Source organism: Artemia sp. Qi Xiang Cuo, chromosome 1 (assembly GCF_049724085.1).
Source record: "Artemia sp. Qi Xiang Cuo chromosome 1, ASM4972408v1, whole genome shotgun sequence".
Lineage (NCBI taxonomy): Eukaryota > Metazoa > Arthropoda > Branchiopoda > Anostraca > Artemiidae > Artemia > Artemia sp. Qi Xiang Cuo.
This window is the reverse complement of record NC_142794.1, coordinates 732793-745921: the sequence shown is the minus strand read 5'-3', so window position 1 is coordinate 745921 and position 13129 is coordinate 732793. Positions and strand designations below refer to the sequence as shown.

At 38.7% G+C, this 13129-nt stretch overlaps 2 protein-coding genes across 2 annotated transcripts; both read left to right on the top strand.

Annotated features, from left to right (window-relative positions):
* The first annotated feature begins 9118 nt into the window (after window positions 1-9118).
* LOC148955881 (protein CFDP2-like) lies at window positions 9119-9571 on the top strand. The gene has a single exon (XM_089098003.1). The coding sequence runs from the start codon at window positions 9119-9121 to the stop codon at window positions 9569-9571; it is 453 nt and encodes a 150-aa protein (XP_088954129.1).
* A 987-nt stretch (window positions 9572-10558) lies between these two features.
* Window positions 10559-10957, top strand: LOC148955880 (uncharacterized). Its single transcript, XM_089097992.1, has one exon. The coding sequence runs from the start codon at window positions 10559-10561 to the stop codon at window positions 10955-10957; it is 399 nt and encodes a 132-aa protein (XP_088954118.1).
* The last annotated feature ends 2172 nt before the right edge of the window (window positions 10958-13129 follow it).

Below are 13129 nucleotides of genomic sequence, written 5' to 3'. Positions count from 1 at the left end.
AATACAGATCTTCAGTTTTCTTTTTAAAAGTTTTATGAAATATATTTATGGTAGCGTCTACTCTGCAGAAGAAATTCAAACATCATGTCAATTCTAATAGTCAAAAATGCAGTTAACGCTTAGAAAAATTCAAAATTGTTTCGTTAATTCATCAAACTAAAAATTGGCAGAAGAGACAAACTATTTTTTACGAATGCTATACACTGTGCACAAATATTTCCTAGGTTTGAGCAAAAGTGGGATATTTTTTTATTTATTACATCTAAATGATATTTTCAAAGTAATGATATTATTTTTATTGTTCATTAGAGACTTAATTAAGTTTTACATAAAGTAGTTTAAAAACAAAACATACTTAGTTCACAAAAACATAAAAAATATCGATGTGATGACTGTAATATTTCAAAAACTAATTGGTTTGTGGTTTATAGGATTGTTCTCGTTTTTATGGCCACCGTAGATAGAACCCAGCAACCAGAATAGGGAGTCCATAATAGAAACTGGGACACCCTTGCCCGGGGGCCATATATAGAGGCAGAGGAGGAATAAGGCCTCTCGACTGTACTCTCAGTAGGCCAACCGGCACATTTACAAGTCCCATGAATTATGAACCTTCTCTCAGCAAGCGTTAAATTACATGGTAGCGCAAAACAGTATCGTGGTAGGATCCTCTTCCTACCTACTTTTTCTACTGAAAAGAACTTCAGTAGAAACGAAAGTTTCTACTAAAACTTTCAAGGCATTTTGAACTGTGATTGAAGGACAAAGGGCCCCCATTATCCTTTTTAACACTATACAGGCCAATATAAGTATTCGTTTTGCAAAAAACCATAAAGGGTCTCCATGTGACCTTTTATGGCTTAGTATTGATAAAAAATCATTTATTGGCATTTTTTTTTAATCCCTTATTCTACCTCCTGTGGTTAAAATACAACATTAACCTCTTAGATAAACTAAAATAGGGAAATTTAACTTTGTATGAAAGGCTTTGAAGCAGTTGTTTTTGGCCGTAAGGCACAAAGCGACGTCTTAATTTTTACACTAGAAGGTTGTATAACCTGATTTTAACTCTTTACAACAGCTCTGTTTCTCATATTTTCTAGGCCAGCGATCGACTCTATATGATTGAGCCGATATTGCTGGCCTAATTCTGTTGCGGCTACGAACTGGACTTGACTAGCTTCTGCGTCTGCAGAAGGTCTCCCACGTTTATGTTACGTCATAACACGAGCTGCCGCGTACAATCCTGCAGCTACTTCAGACCGAAAGGCTCGCAAAATCATCTTTTTGTATGTTCTTTAACTCAAAATCTGACGTCTGATCGAACAAGCATTCAGCTGTCACAATGGGCCGTATCAACAAATCAAATAGCGACGAAGACCACACTGGCTTTCCATAATAAACAATAAGTGAAACAATGGGGAAATTTTTATATAAGACAGTGGAGCGCAACTTTAAATGAATATTTCGACCCTATACCCAAGGACCATCCTCATTAAAACAAAAAAAAAATAATATAAAAGAAATTCATATTAAAATTAAATCATTAAAATTGAAAAAAGTCTTTTTTTAATTTTTAAACAACCCTATTATCATCACTTCAAGGAAGCAAACCACCTGAAGATTTTCATATACAATTTCCACGTACAAAAGTGGGTTCGAAAATTCTCTTCCAACCTGCGTGCTAAGTCTCTTCTGGGGGGAGGGGGGTCAAACAAAGTACCCCTCACTCTACCCCGTAAATTTTTCTAGAACTCGTAAAAACTAGCAAAAATAGATGTACACAAATTTTCGATGCGTTTTTTTTTTTAAATAAAGTTCTTAAGTTTTGAAATAAATGCCATAAATGTTTTTTTACAATAAAAGGAAGTTATGATCCTGCAGCACCCTTATTTAGATTTCATCTAAATGAAGGGATATGAAGTGTTAATTTCTCAGATACCCTAACGACTTTACATTTTCTTGAGTTATTGCTGCTCAAAAGTTAAGTTTTGACTTAAAGATTCGTGTTTAAGGGGATCATAGTGCCTCTAGCATTTAGTTCAGACATAGTATACTATGAAAATCATAGAAATTTTAAATAAAAAAAACAAGTTATTTCATATCAAAGTAAAGAGCGAAATTGAGCTTTAAACCAAAAGTAATTAATCCATATATGAAGGGGCTTCCTCTTTAAAACTCCCATCTTTTACTTTAAAGCTTGCCTTTTTGTCAATGACGGGGCCGATTGTATTATAAATAAAAGGATGATGAGAATTATTATTCCTAGCAGCAGACATGGTAGCGGGACCTTTAGGGGTGGTAATAGCAACAATAGCAGTAGTAGTAGCAGTGTAGTATTTGCAAATGCTTTTTTGGCTAGCTTCAACATATTTATTCCTCATGCACGGAAAGTTTTAATTTAATACTTTAGGCTGTTTCTGATACATTGCTGATCCGTCTTTTTGATAACTGGCTTGGACCTTTTGTGTTTTTATTTAACCCAACATGCCCCCCAACAGGCCGTTAAAGTTCTACTTTAATATCATTAGCCTTAATGGTAGTAGTACTATTAGTTATGGCAGTGGTGTACTAGTACTGCTACTGCTAGCTGGATGATTATACACATGTTGCACTTTTATTAGTTCAACTTACTAAAAGCTTAAACTTAATACTCTATGCCGTTCTTAAGATACTGCTGATGTGCCCTTTCCATAGCCTGCATACACATACTCTATTTCAATTTTATTTGCAGTTTCAAATTAATAGTCTAAGCTGTTTCTGGGGTAAAGTTTTACACCTTAAAAACTACATCGACATAAAGTGTTTCGATTTAGTTCTAGATTCTCTTCAGAATTCCCTGAAAGTCGTACAAACAGTAATAAACACAGTAGCAACGATTGTAGTGACATTATTATTAGTAGAAGCAGTTGTAGTAGTAGTAGCATGGACATAACACCTTTGGTTAATTCAACATCCTCCTGTACATGCCTTGAAATTTTCAACTTAATACAATAGACAGTTCTTGAATATATCTAACGCGCCATTTAGACAACCTGCACACAGACACAGGAAGTATGTTTTGATTTAGTTCAAAATTCCCCTAAACATTCCCTGAAAGCTTCACTATCATACTCTGTGTCTCAGTAGAAGTATATTTGTAATAGTAGTAGTAATAGCAGTAGGCTAAGTGTGTCTTTTGAGTTGTTCCCTCTCAACAGGCTTGAAAGTTTTGAATTTTTACTTTAAGTTGTTCCTCTGAAATTGCTATTACATCGTTTTTGGTGACCGGAATGCAAAAAAGGGTTTTAATTTAACTGAAACTTCTCCTAAATGTTCCCTGAAAGTATCACTTTAATACCATTAGTCTCAATAATAGCAGTAGCAGTAGCAGTAGTAGCAGAGTAGTAGCATAAATTTGCTGGTAGGTGGAGTAGTTGCTATTTGCTGGTAGCCTATACCCTTTCGACAATATAGATGCTCTTAGTGTGTTTTGACTTAGTTCAAAACCCACTAAATATATCCTGAAAGCTTCACCTTAATACCCTTAATTTCAGTTGTGGCAATAGCTGTTGTGCCAGCAGCAGTAGTAACATTAATAGCAGTGTGCACATAAAACCTTTTGTTTTTTCAGTATCCCTCTCAACACAAGCTGAAAGTTTCCTCTTAATAGTGGCTGATTTTTACCTTCCTTACAATTACCCCCCTGCAAAATACCCCCCCCCCCGCAAAGGAAAATACCCCCCGTGGAATATAACTCACCGGTAAATACCCCTCCCTGAATATACTGCCCCTTGAAAATTAAGGCTTTCAAAATTTGAGAATTTTATTTTAGTTTTTTTTTTCCGTATTGGGAAGGAATTTTATGCTGAACTAGCTGGCTATTCTAGTTTCATGCACAATCGAAGCATTTGTGATATATTTATCTTCTTTGAACTTCTTGTTGGTTCCAAATACATAAGACTCATAAAGTTTAATAATATCAATCAACAGTTACGTGCCTCAGAAAATTTCACTGATTTCGAAAAAAAGGGGGGGGCCCTAAAAGTTAAGGAATCTTAACGGTAAACAAAATATAAGATTAAATGTATCACAGAACCAGACCGTGATGAAAGGTCAGAGAAAAAAATCGTGATGGCAACCCTAATTGTAAGCATCCAAAATTCTGCAATTCTTTTATAAAAATTTTCACAAATCCGTACTAAAAAACATTACTCTCAGTTTGAATTAGATTTAATAAAAATAAATAAGAATACATTTTATGAACTTCTACATTGTTTATATAATCATTTAAAAGTTGTTTAAAACTGTTATACAAAAACAGAAGTTAACATAGTTTTAGACATTTCTTTATAGAACAATGATAATAAATAAATGTATCAGATCGACAGACTCGGTATTGGAATGCCAAATAAACACTTTTAGTGCCTTTTGGACACTTTTTCAATCTGAAGGACACCGGGACACTATCAGGGTTGCCACCGTCAATAGGATTTTAGTAGACCTAGTAAAATAAATAAAATCTAGTAAATTTCCCGAAATCTAGTCAAAACTAGTAAAAAGTTATGTTTTATAGTAAACAAAACTTTTTTTTATTTTCCATGAATTCAGGGATATATATATATATATATATATATATATATATATATATATATATATATATATATATATATATATATATATATATATATCGCTGAGCCGGCATCGCATAAATTTTTTTTGAGCATTTAGTAAAAACAGATGCGATCTAGTAAATTTTTCCTCTCCGATTTAGTAAATTCCTCCAGGTCAGGGTGGCAACCCTAGACACTATTGGATCAAAAAAGGCAGCTTTTTGAAATAAAGGACACTTTTTGGACATTTTTCCAAATCAAAGGTCTTTATTTTCTTCTTTTTTTTAATTTGTACTTTACTTTTAAGCTTTGGTAACGGCTTGGGGATTTCTCTTAGATGTTTCTGTGCCCTGCGCAAGCACCATTTATCAACCAAATAGGACCTAAAGTCTTAAATAATTTCTTAGACCACACTGCTTTTCCATTTACAAAAAATTAAACAAGAAAAACAGGTTTTAATTTCTATAAAGCAGTGAAGACTTAAAATTCTATAAAGCAGTGTCTATAAAGCATGTATTCACTGCTTTATAGAAATTAAAACCCGTTTTTCTTGTTTAATTTTTTGTAGACCTAAAGTCTTAACCAATGTGGTATGCTAGAACTATCAAATCCATCTTTTTCTTCTATCCTATGGTTTTTGTTTGTCATCAAGTCGGTCAACTTCAAGGACCTACCTACTGCTAGTGGCAAAGTCACCATGGCCACTGAGAAGGCTGGAAAGAAGAAGTGAATCGCCATTCCCTGCTGGCACGTTCCGCGTAAATCCCTTTGGCGTGTAGCCGTGTGCATATGGCTGATATTATAAGCCTTCTGAAGCCTATTACTGATTCTAAGTGGGAGCAAAGGGGTAGCTAAGCCTAGAAATTTCCACGGCGGTGGTGGGCATCCAGACAATGAGGCTTGACTCTCCGTCCCAAGGCTGCATAGGAAGTCCGCTAGCGCACCTCAAAGTGGTGAAGGGGTGTAAACATCACCGAGCTCCACGCCATGCAAGGTGATCGCCAACGCGCTTTGGGTGACCACAAGACTGGAGACCTTGTGATGTACCTTATCCCCAAGAAACGCTCAATAATGATGACAAATATGATGATTAAAAGTTTGGCTACGGCATCCCCAGTATTATGCAATGCGACGAGAATGGCGTTCTCGTCGAAAAGTATGCTAGCTACCCTCCTATCAAGAAGGCAAGGCCTGAATATCAGCTCCTGGAACCTGTGCTCGATTAAATGTTTATTGACACAATCTTTTGTAGCTGATGAATATTATCTTTATAACTTTGATAATCTGTGTGTTTCTGACACGAGACTAAATGTACATAACATCTTGACCCTGGAATTCTCGGATGGGAAGGTGGTCTCTTTTTTAACTCGGGACCATTAGATGGATCTGGCCGGGCAGGAGTAGGTATCCTGTTCAGTAGCGGATTCAGGATTTTAATAGGAGGGGTGGGGCGACTCGTTGCGAAAAAGTCCCATTCGAAATTAAGTCTAACGTACCTTACTGATTTTGAAAGTTGCATGTCTCTGCTTCTATCCGTCATTTAGCTGTCGGTTGTGTAAAGCTATCCACAAAAATATATTTATAGAAACACTATCAATATTATATAACAAATTCTCGCCTCCTATTTCCACTATTAGCAAATCTATCAATAACACTTTCTACGCTTATGTCAATATCACGGTGAACATGAAGAAGGGCAACTCCGGTGAGTCTTTCTTCCGTCATTTTATTCCTTAGCCACGTTTTCAATCTTATCAAGGTAGGAAAACTTCGTTTAACAGATGCCACACTGACTGGTATGGTCATGAGAATCTGTAAGAGCACTGAAATATTGGGGAAAATATCAGCATCGCAGTTCTGTTTCTGTAAGGTTTCCCCAAGTGTTTCAGGTATTCAACCTGTGCCTGCATTGCTTTCTCTCAGACGAAGCCACAAAGTTTTTCATATTGTCGCTACTCCGGCGAGGGCAGATTCACAAACCGATTGGGAGGGGAAACCCATTACTGACCAGTATCGCTGTGACAAGTCATGAATCGTATTAGCGAATTGTTGTTTGTTCGTTTCCATACAATTTATTGGCAAGAAAATACTGAGCAAAAAGTGTCCAGCGTTTCAACGGAAAAACGGCTTTCTAAGTCCGAAACGATTGTGTCCAATAGGGGAATAAAAACTGACCGTCTATAATATTCCTCGTGTGAACTGAATGGTACATTAATCCGATTCGTTTGCTTTTTCGCTGTCTTCGAGACTGTTATTTCTAAACCTTGCTCGGTTGCCAATTTAGTTACCTCGTCAAATGTGTTTTTAAACTTGCTTTCACTCTCCTGACGCTTGACTTGCAGCTGGGTAAGAAGATACTTCACATGGCTTGCTGCAGACACGAGCTCAAAGCTCTTCTTCTGAAATAGCCGACTGAGCGTAAAATTAGTCCAGATATGTTACTAAGAGAGTAAATGGTTACTATCAGGTCGAAGGATCTGACAGCAATCAATAATGATTTTGCTTTTGCTCCAGTTGTGCATTATGCCCAGCCACTGAAGATCTCAAGAGCTTCCACTATCTTAGGGAGCTCTACCACAAACTATATTAAGAAATCCTGCCTTTCTATCCAGCGCGTTTCACACATTCCAGTTAGCTGTGCTTTCATTAATCTGGTTAAAACATAACTGCGCTTTGCACAAGCACCAAAAAAGCAACTACTCCTTTTATTACTCTGATGGAGTCTCTTACGCTCAGGACAGATGAAGATTTTGACATGGAAAGATTTAGAGTATTGCTGAAACATGGGCAACGCAGGACATTCTTTGCTACCTTCTGAATTTCTTTTACAGCACCAGAATGTCCTGAAACCATCATAGCACATCCATTAGTGCCTATGCCCACACGATTTTCTAAGTCTAATCCAAGAGATGAAAAAAAATTCAACATAATATTTCCAAGTGTTTCCCTTTAATGGTTAGTTGACAGTTTCCAATGCTGTCCGAGTAGTAATTATCCCGTAGGTCTAAAAAACCAACGAACTCTTCACATCTTTTGCAATTGTAATTTTAGTACAGGACAATGATCAGTTGTGACTTGTGTAACACGTCCGTTGTGACTTGTGTGACACATCCGTTGTTTCATCAACAACCACACTGTAGAACCTGGCAGAATGAACTCGTGCAAGAATTTCTTTAAGAATCTCTTTGGCACAATATTCAATTAATTCATTCTGTGTTGTTTTGCTTATATAAGTAGCATTTGCACCTGAGCTTTCCGAATGTTCTTTAAAGTGATGTTGCCACTATTTACACGGTACTTTTAAAGTCCTCGAAAGTTCCCTTCGTTTGTCAATGGGTCCCTTTCTGCCAATAATTCTCCATCATGTCAATGGCCCCGAAGAGCAATGTTCTGTCGACTCAAGAAAATAATTGATTCAACAATTGGCTTCAATCTCGCTCTGTTTTCCTGCACTTGTTGGCTACGTTGCTCGTTTACAAGGCTTAAAATGTTGGTTTCAGGGTTGTCATATTTTAGAAGGAAATGTTTGCCTGCGTCAACTGAATCGCGGTGATACTGATTATTTTCATGAGACACCAAGTCACCGTCTTTTCCAGTTAGCTTAGCAAAAGTCACGAGGGGCTTCTTTACCAACTTTTGCAATTGATTGGAGCCTCCAACCACTCGAACGTTAAACAAAACACAATATTTACAGAATAAGCCCCTCATCTTATTTGAAAGTACTAGCCAATGAAATTCTTCCAAGCGAGTACGATTGAAAAATCTCTTTTCGTCCCTGTCCCGCTTCTTGTGAACTGAATAGGGGAAGTTTTAGTTAGACGTGGGAATCCACGAGTTCTGAAGCAATTGATATCGTCTACGATCCTCCAGTTTTTCAATTCTGTCGATATAGCTTCCAACATAGTTTTCGCAGAAAGTACTTATATTTTCGATGTTTATGTTAGGCTTTGGGCTACACTCTTCGATTGATGCTAATGAATCATGCACTATCTCACCATTAGTCAAAGCGCTGTAATCACTATTAACGCTGAAACTCACATTATTTCTATTTTAAGTTACGGTGTCCACGCGCCTAGCTTTAGCTTCCGAACCAAAAAAGTTGTCGAGAGTTATCTGCTTTCACTTCGACATCATAACTTGTTAATATTATCCAAAAATTGTATACTTTTCAAACCCTTCTAGAATCACGACTAACCCTAAGGCGTATGTGTTATCGGAATCATTTCAAGATTTTTGCTTAGTTATTGAATAAGAAACAGGTTTTGACGAGCACACTTTTTGAAGCTACAACAATGTACGAGATGACAAGCTTCAAGACGCCTTGTCAATTAGAGTGACACCAAACACTTTAGACAATTCCCTCAAGACTTAAGGTAGACAGACCAAGTGTTGTCCGTTCATTTTCAAAGATGCGTTGATCCAAGCGTTGATATCGCAATCAAGTTACAGAAAATCTAATGATAGAACTTTTTGACCAAGCAAGGGGGGCGATCGCCTCCCCCCCGCCCCCCCTGGATCCACTACTGATGCTGTTGTCCCATAAAGCAATCACTGGGCTCATTGAATATGAGCCTGTGTCTGAGAGAATCGTACGGGCAAGAATTAAAGGTCGCACGAACAATCTGACTATCCGTAGCGTTTACGCCCCAATAAGAGATGCCACTGAACAGCAAAAAGATCAGTTTTTCAGTGACCTGCAGACAGTCATTGATAAGATTCCCTGGAAATATATTCTCCTAATTGGAGGTGACTTCAATGCCAGAATCGGCAGAAAGCTGAATAACTTGGAACAGGCGATCGGCAAGCACGGTCTCGGAGACCGGTGCACAAATGGAAACAGGCTTCTGCTGTTTGCAATGCAGAATAATCTCGCTGTGGCTAACACCTGGTTTAGGCACAAGTCGTTTCATACGTATACACGGAAATTTCGTGATGGAATAGTAAAGGCCCAAATAGATTATCTCCTTGTATCCCGATGATGGAAATCCATGGTGTTGGACTCGAGAGTGCGCAGAGGTGCTGACACGGAATCACAAAATGGATCTGACCACTTCTTGCTGAAGACAAGGCTAAAGTACAGACTTAGCTCAAGGAAAACTACTAAGCCGAACCAGAAAATAGACGTGTTGAAGCTGAAAGTAGATGAGTACCGAGGAGCATTTGTCCTTGAACTCTCAAACCAATTCGTTGTTCTTCAAGATGACACCGAGGAGGCAAGCCCGATTGATCAGTGCCCCAACTGCCCCAAGATAAAGATTGAGAAGAAATGGAGCAAACTCAAGGACCACATCAATAAAGCTGCCTCAAACATACTTGGGTTTGTCAAGCGTAAAACCAAGAAATAAACCTCAGAAAAGACACTCAAACTCTGCCAAGAAAAAAGAAATGACCAACAAGAAATCCCCCACATACAAAGTGCTACGACAAGAATGTCAAAAATCGGGAAGAGCTGACAAAAAAGCCTACAGGTCTAATGTTCCCAGTGATATGGAAAGAGCCGCATAACGGAACGATACACGAAAACTCTATCAGATACTTGCAGAATGCAGTGGGAAGAAGAAGCAAACTACCATCCTCTCGCTTAAGGTGAAGGATGGGAAAATACTCACAAGTAGCGAGGAGCATATCGAAAGATAGCGTGCTCACTTCCAAGAGCTATCGAGACCAGAAGACAATAGTAATCGAAAGTAACCACTTACTGCACCGCAGAACCCCCCACACAACCAGGCTTATAAAATGTATGTACGGACCCACCCTCCAGGGATGAAGTAATTAAGGCGATCCAAGTTTTGAAAAACCATAAAAGCCCAGGAATAGCTGGGATTCCTGCCGAGCTACTGAAAGCTCTCCCTGGGGTGGTGATGGATAAACTTCATAGTGTGATAAATGAAGGCTGGGACAATGAATACATCCCAGATGACTGGAAGACCTCAATAATTGTCCCTATCTTCAAAAAAGGATACCTAATGGACTGCGAAATATACCAAGGTATATCCCCTACCCGCATTACTGCCAAGCTTTTCGCAGTAATACCTTTGAAAAGATTCAGAGACACCAAAAACAGACGCACTGGACTAAACCAAACAGGACTCAGGCTGGGCATGGGTTGGTGTGACCAGATTTTTAGCCTGTGGCAACTCCTTGAACACCAATTTAAACACCAGCAGGAAACAATTCAGATTTTCATATACTTCATTACCGCGTATGATTCTGTCCATCGTGATTCAATATGGGAATTCATGAGAGAGGACGGTGTACCTGACAAGATCATCAATCTGCTCAATGCATACAATGCTAAAACAAAGGCCCGGGCAAGATTCGATGGCCATCTTTCCTATCCGATCCTGATCGAGGAAGGTATATGACAAGGCTGTGTCCTTTCACCATCTTTGTTCAACTTCGTCATCGATTGGATCCTCAGGGTCCTGGACAAGTATAAAGGCGTTGCAGTGAGCCCGTCCTTCTCCGTCACAGATCTTGACTATGCTGACGATGTGGACATGCTAGCTATATCTGTTGCACAAGCCCAGGCTATGATAAATGACACGGCAGTCAAGGAACTCTCAACTGGTCTCCAAATAAGCCTACCAAAAACAAAATCCATGCGAACAGAAGGGATGGATGAAACCCCTGTTGCCCTAAATGGTAATCAGATAGAGGACGTCCAGTCGTTCAAATACCACAGATTGATGGTAAACCTTGCCGGCAAATCTTCAGAAGAAGTACAGAGCGGCAAATCGTCAGACTGGAGTGTGTTCCTTCGACTACGGAACCGATGAAGAAGAGAGAAATATTGGCAAGCACAAAGCTCTGAGAGTATGAAGCAATGGTTCTCTTTGTCCTCCTCTATGGATGTGATACATGGTCACATAAAGGAACCGAAATGTTGAGCTTGAATATATTCAGCCACAAGTGCCTGCGATAAATCCTGGGTATCCGCCTCTCAGATAGAATCTCGAATGAAGAAGTAAAGAGAAGATGTCCCACTTGTCTCTGACATTGTTAAGCACAGGAGACTGAGATGGTTTTACCAAACAATGCGCAGACCAGATGACAATATAAGCAAAATATGTCTCAAATATCTACCACCACCGGCATGGAAGAAGAGGGCAGGAGGCTTAAAGAAGACATGGCTAGCAATAGTTAAGTCTGATCTGGAGCCAATCGGAGGATTTCGAAAATACGGCCGTCGCTGGGATTGCTAGTTGGCATGAAATGGCGTAGTGCCTCTAGCATTTAGTTCAGACACGGTATACTATTAAAATCATGAAAATTTTAAGTAAACAAAACAAGTTATTTCATATAAAAGTAAAGAGCGAAATTGAGGTTTAAACCAAAAGTAATTAATCCATATATGAAGGTGCTTCCCCTGTAAAACTCCCATCCTCTGTTTTAAAGATTGACTTTTTGTTAATGACGGGAGTAGGGAGTCAGGTATTACTCCCACGAGTACATAATTTATGCATGTTTTTATGGTTTTTGTCACTGAGAATGAAAAAACAGGATTTTTCTCACTTTGATGTATTTTCATGGTTTATTGATTCTAACGGGTCAATGACACCTCTTTCAAGGTCGATTTGTTGTTGTTCGTCTAGGTGTATTGTGTCCGGGGTGAAGTTTGCACATGCGTATTAACGGGGACGATATGTATTGATCTAGGACTCGAGGGGCAAGTGGATTTTAGAGAAATTAATTGCATACTGGAAGAAGAAGTGGATTTCGGAGAATTTGACTTATGTAATCGATAGAGAGAGGATTTTCGAGAAATTGACTACATAAAAGAAGGGGACAGAATTTCTGAGAAATTGACTTGTATAATCGAGGGGAAATATAGATCTACGAAAGGGGAATTAGAAATGACATCACTTGTTTCCTAGGAATTATAAGGGATTCTAAAGAGATAGAAATTCAATTTTTAAATGTGGCTTCTCAGATCTTACGTGACAGAGATAAATTAATAGTCTATTTTCAAATATGGCTTCTTTGATCTTTAGTGTCAGGAATTAGAAATGACATCACTTGTTATCTTGGAATTATGCGGGAGTCTAAAGAGATAGAAAAATCCTTTTTTGAATACGGTTTCTCTGATCTTTAGGTCACAAACATAAATTAATATTCTATCGAAACCATAATAGTGCAGCTAGGAACACCTATGAGATGAAGAGATTAACGCGGGAAATGGTTTCCTAGGAATTTCAAATGTGACAGCGCAGGGATGCCGAAACAAAAGGAACACGCAGAAATTACATTTAGGGATCATTTGGGCGAAACCGTTTGAGACATTTTAGAAGGTGATTTAAGTGAAACCATTTGAGGCATTTTAGAAGATGATTTTAGAAGATGATTTAGAAGATGATTTGAGAGTGAAACTCTGTGGTCATTATAATACACAAGTTCCATTTGAACAGTCTTGTGAGGTCCCCTACCCCAACAGCCCCCCTACCCCTAACCCCAAAGGGCCCCGACCCCCCTACCCCAACCCCGAAGGAACCCCCCGGCCCCAACAGGCCTCCAGGCCCCCTTGGCCCCCGGTCCCC